The following is a 5,201-nucleotide window of genomic DNA, read 5'->3' as shown; positions in this document are numbered from 1 at the left end:
TATTTGAGAAACGAACCGGCCAAACCAATCTTTACGCGTGGAATACTTCAATGGGTCGAATTTTTGTTTCTAAGTTGCCTTCACCTTTATCAACTTTACTAAAGTTTTTTTTTTTTGAAAGACCCAGCAAAGCGCTGGTGTCATGACATGGACGCGGCCTGGATGCCCGATGAGCACGGTGCTTCCTATCCGGACCATGGTGTACTCTTTCTTTCTCACGTACGTGTACCACCTAACGCTAACAATGCAAACTGTTGGCTCTCTCTCACGCCGGACTAGAGGTAGACGAAGCATTTTTTTCTGACGACCAACGCCCCAGCGCTTCAACGCCCCGGCGCTCAAACGCTATTTTTTCTTTTAGCACAATGAAAAAGACGCAGTACATTGGCTTATATAGCCCAGCGCACAGACGCACGCCCAAACGTCACATGCATCCGGCCGCTAACCACGCACGCACGCACTCACTAACTAATGACCTAGCATGCACTAACCACTAAGCGGCATGCACGCAACACCGCGCCTCCACTCTCACCAGCCCGCCCGATCAGTACGCCCTGGCCGGCTCGCACGACGCGCTCATACGCGCCTGCTGCGCCTGGACTTCCAACAGATCATCAACGGTCGCAGCCCTACATGGTGGACTCGGGTGTACACACACCATCGCGACACATACATGCGTACACACGCACACTCGTCACACTTCTGCTGCGTCCCGCACGTCCCGCGCGCATCCGACGCGTCCGACAAGCCCGACCGCATCAGTGCGTCTCGCACGTCCCGCGCGCACATGTGTGTTCTTCCTTGATGTATATGCGTGTGTGTGTAAAATTCATCATCATGTGTGTGTTTGTGAGAGAAGAGAAGAGAGAAACCTCAGGAGAGTTGTGAGATGCAACGAGAGGGAGGAAGACGACGCGGCGCTGCGAGGAGGCGGCGCCAACACAAGCATATCCTTGCTTGAACGGTTCTTGCACCCCCATGGTTTGCCCACTGATTAAACGAAGCTTGTTGTTTGGAGGTCGACCTCATGTCATTAAGACTATACCAGAATGTTGAATATATATATAAACCCGGTCAGTTTCAAGTTGTTTAATGGTGGTAGATACGACACGGTCGTCTAGTCCTATTTTTTTCCTCGATCACGTGTGTCACCTAGAAACACGCAATGTTCTTTTGAACTGTTCTTTCTTCTTGGACCCCATGGATAGCACCTGGCTCCTATGCTATATATACATACACGCCACAGCAGAGAAGAGCATAACACTCTTCTGGAGATCAGACATGGGTTCGAGGATAGCTTTCTCTTATTGTGCTCTGCTACTGGTCACACTGCTGCCTCTTTCGGCAAATGCGTCGAGCAAAGTAAGTTATGGTTCCTCCTTGTTCGCAACACTTTAACTTGGGCTTGTTCTAAAATTGTCTTTTGGCCTTTTTGGCATATTAATTTCAGCTCTACATAGTGTACATGGGGGAGAAGAAACATGAAGATCCATCTGTTGTCACCGCTACGCACCATGATATACTAACCTCCGTACATGGGAGGTACTGGCTAGCTAGTAATCCATGTTACTACATATTAGTACCATGCTAACATTATGTCTTGTCTGCAACAGCGAGGATGAATCCCTGAAGTCGATAGTTTACAGTTACAAGCACGAATTCTCTGGGTTCGCGGCAATGCTTACCGAAACCCAAGCTAGGACGTTGGCAAGTAAGTGATAAACATTTATTGTCTTCATTTTATTTTATTTTATTTTACGGCGTGTCTTCATATGTTGTTGGCACGATTGATAGAAAACTAATTCACATTGGATGCTGCAAATGTAGAATCTCTTGAAGTCATAAGTGTAAAACCTAACACTTACCACAAGGCGCACACAACTCGGAGCTGGGACTTCCTGGCCTTGGACACAACAAATCACCACAACAAACTGACCTCCTCCGAAAAGCAAATTACGGTGAAGATATCATCATCGGGGCCGGGTGATCGATTCAGGTTTGTGATCAAAGTTCTAGTTCAAATCCAGAAGTTGTTGAAACCCAAGCCAGGCATTGGAAATGGACATCGGTTGACAACGTGCATGTTTTTGTTGCAGGCATATGGCCTGAATCACGAAGCTTTGACGACAACGGGTACAGCTTTGTGCCGGCACGGTGGAAAGGCATATGTCAGACCGAAACAGCATTCAATGCAACGAGTTGCAATAGAAAGATCATCGGCGCATGGTGGTACTCTGAGGGAATTGACGCCATGGACCTCAAGGGCGAGTACATGTCGCCTCGGGATTTCAACGGCCATGGCACCCATGTTGCCTCGACTATTGCCGGAGGAGAAGTGCAGGGTGTGAGCTATGGCGGCCTAGCCACCGGCACGGCACGTGGCGGGGCACCACGTGCACGGCTAGCAATTTACAAGGTGTTATGGGGCCCAAACACGGCAGCCAGTGACACGGACATCCTTGCAGCCATTGACGATGCCATACAAGATGGCGTGGATGTCCTGTCGCTCTCATTGGGACGGGGTGCCCGTCACGAGTTCCCCGGGACACTTCATGCAGTCTTGAGAGGGATCTCAGTTGTCTTCTCTGCCGGGAATGATGGTCCGGCACCACAAACGGTGACGAATGTCATGCCATGGGTGACGACAGTGGCAGCTAGCACGATGGACCGGGCCTTCCCAACCCTCATATCTCTCGGAAACAAAGAAAAGCTTGTGGTACGTACATACAAATGATGGATTTGCAAGTAGTTACATGTTCTTATATTTCTATTTTGTTAAAAAATATAGGGAAAATGCATTACCAAATATATGTCTATTCAAAAAGAAAACGTCCACTCTCAAAGGATAGAAACATCCCAGCTAGAGAAAAGTCGATAAAGATTACATCATTGCATATGCTAGGTACAGATTAAATAACAATTTTTTTTTACTTTTTTGGTTGACATAACACACAGTTGACTGACCATAATCGTCTAGTTTTACTCCTTTTTTGGCGGGAAATCATTTATGTTTTACATAGTCTAACATGATACGTCAGGTGTTGAACTAGCGTGCGCTGAAACATAGTCGTATAGGTTATCGTTTACCTTTCCTGAAAAAGAAAAACATACTCTCTGATTTGCCTTTCTTCTTAAACACAGGGACAATCTCTTTACTACAACTCAACTCTGAACAGCGACGACTTCAAGGAGCTTGTTCACGCGGGAAGGTAGCGGCATAACGCACTCGGTCCACAAGTTAGATTGTTATTAGTTCCACAATTTATCAAACCATATTCAATTTAAAACTTTTGCGCAGCTGCACGGCGGAGTGGTTAGCGTCAAACAACGTGACCGGCAAGATCGTCCTGTGCTACGCACCAAGGCTGGCGCCCAGCGTGCTGCCTCGAGTAGAGCTGTCCCTCACCATCAACCGTACTGTGGGTGCCGGAGCCAAGGGCCTCATCTTTGCGCAGTACACCACGAACCTCCTGCTGATATGCAAGGGCGGCATGCCCTGTATTGTAGTAGACTACGAAATTGCACAGAGAATTGAATCATACTTGGCGATCACAGAGTAAGAACATGTCGCGTTGCCTGAAAGAGGGGGGATATGTTTTCTTTCTCCCGAAACTAATTTGTGCACGTCGTCTGTCATGATAGGAGTCCAATCGTGAAGGTGTCACCTGGCATGACCGTTGTCGGAGACGGGGTGTTGTCGCCAAGGGTTGCTTCATTCTCGTCCAGAGGCCCGAGTCCTCTATTCCCAGGCATACTCAAGGTACTCCATATGTGAAATTCATATCTCACAGAAAAGATAGTTGTACTTGCGGTGCTTTTAAGCTTCTATTCTCTCGGGAATTAAGAATTGTATCTCCATGGATGTTTGAACAGCCCGACATAACTGCACCAGGCGTCGGCATCTTGGCAGCTGTGCGCGGCTTCTATGCGTTAATGGATGGTACATCCATGGCATGCCCACATGTCTCCGCAGTGACCGCGCTTCTTAAGTCGGTTCACCCTGACTGGTCGCCTGCTATGATCAAGTTTGCAATCGTCACCACGGGTATGTACAATGTGTAGATGAAAAGTTCTTTTGACTATTTTATCTTATACGACTAACTTGTTTCCTGGTAATGATCCCAGCGTCAGTGACCGATCAATTCGGCGTGCCAATCGAAGCAGAGTCGGTGCCGAGGAAGGTAGCTGATCCCTTCGACTTCGGTGGTGGCCACATGGATCCTGACAGAGCCGCTAACCCTGGCTTGGTTTACGATGTGGATGCAAGAGAGTACAACAAGTTTTTTAATTGCACCCTTGGATCGTCCCATGGTTGCGAGTCCTACCAACTCAATCTCAATCTCCCGTCGATCGCTATTCCAGACCTCAAAGACCATGTCACGGTTCAGCGCACTGTCACAAATGTGGGGGCGGTCAGAACGACTTATCATGCGGTACTTGAAGCTCCAGCAAGGGTGGTCATGTCCGTGGAGCCATCTGTGATCACATTCGTCAAAGGAAGTAGCACAAGCATGACATTCAGAGTGTCGTTCACTACAAAGCGGAGAGTGCAAGGTGGGTTTACCTTTGGGAGCTTGACATGGTCAGATGGAAATACGCACTCGGTTAGGATTCCCGTCGCAGTAAGGACTGTGATACAAGACTTTGTTGCAGATACATCTTAAATACATCAACTCAATAGCGTGTGATTGTTCATGCACTCATGTACTTGGCATCGAAAAATGTAGGAAGCACTAACAATCATTTCTTACAATAGTATGAAATAAACATGGTAGTCCTCCATGATTACTGAGATGTATTGATCCTTTTATATGTCCATATACTGGTGAAACATTGTATGATGGCGCCACGTGTAGGGAGCACATACTTCAGGAATTTTTTAATAAAAATATGTACTTGCACGTCTCCCCTTGGATAGTAGAGTATTCCGCCAATCCCTTTGTGTCATAAGAAATTTTATCTATGAAAAAAAGCAACGAGAACGACGTGAATCGCAATACAGTTACACATATTGAAATAATGCTCCAGCCAACTCATCCGAAAGTCCGAACTGATGAAGAGAGATGGGCAATATATTTCAACAACACTGGACAATCATCGTCTGGAATGTGACATGGCTTTGTAACAAAAAAATATACGACACAACACATAAAAGAGGCATAAGAAGGCTAGTAGGTCCGCAAGTGATAGAATGCAAAGGC

The 5,201-nt window shown here is 47.0% G+C and overlaps 1 protein-coding gene across 1 annotated transcript in view; it reads left to right on the top strand.

Moving 5' to 3' along the window:
• Positions 1 to 1,276: 1,276 nt before the first annotated feature.
• Positions 1,277 to 5,201, top strand: part of LOC123074256 (subtilisin-like protease SBT3.9) — a 7,300-nt gene continuing 3,375 nt past the window's right edge. Inside the window, exons 1-9 of the mRNA XM_044497147.1 lie at positions 1,277 to 1,362; positions 1,451 to 1,542; positions 1,614 to 1,711; positions 2,097 to 2,716; positions 3,142 to 3,209; positions 3,299 to 3,556; positions 3,643 to 3,760; positions 3,874 to 4,045; positions 4,126 to 4,554. Of these exons, the coding sequence (XP_044353082.1) occupies positions 1,282 to 1,362; positions 1,451 to 1,542; positions 1,614 to 1,711; positions 2,097 to 2,716; positions 3,142 to 3,209; positions 3,299 to 3,556; positions 3,643 to 3,760; positions 3,874 to 4,045; positions 4,126 to 4,554 (1,936 nt within the window). The 5' untranslated portion in view covers positions 1,277 to 1,281. The remainder of the gene's footprint in view (positions 1,363 to 1,450; positions 1,543 to 1,613; positions 1,712 to 2,096; positions 2,717 to 3,141; positions 3,210 to 3,298; positions 3,557 to 3,642; positions 3,761 to 3,873; positions 4,046 to 4,125; positions 4,555 to 5,201) is intronic.

This window comes from Triticum aestivum, chromosome 3D, assembly GCF_018294505.1.
Source record: "Triticum aestivum cultivar Chinese Spring chromosome 3D, IWGSC CS RefSeq v2.1, whole genome shotgun sequence".
In the NCBI taxonomy this organism is placed as follows: Eukaryota; Viridiplantae; Streptophyta; class Magnoliopsida; order Poales; family Poaceae; genus Triticum; species Triticum aestivum.
This window is presented reverse-complemented; position numbering and strand designations above follow the sequence as displayed.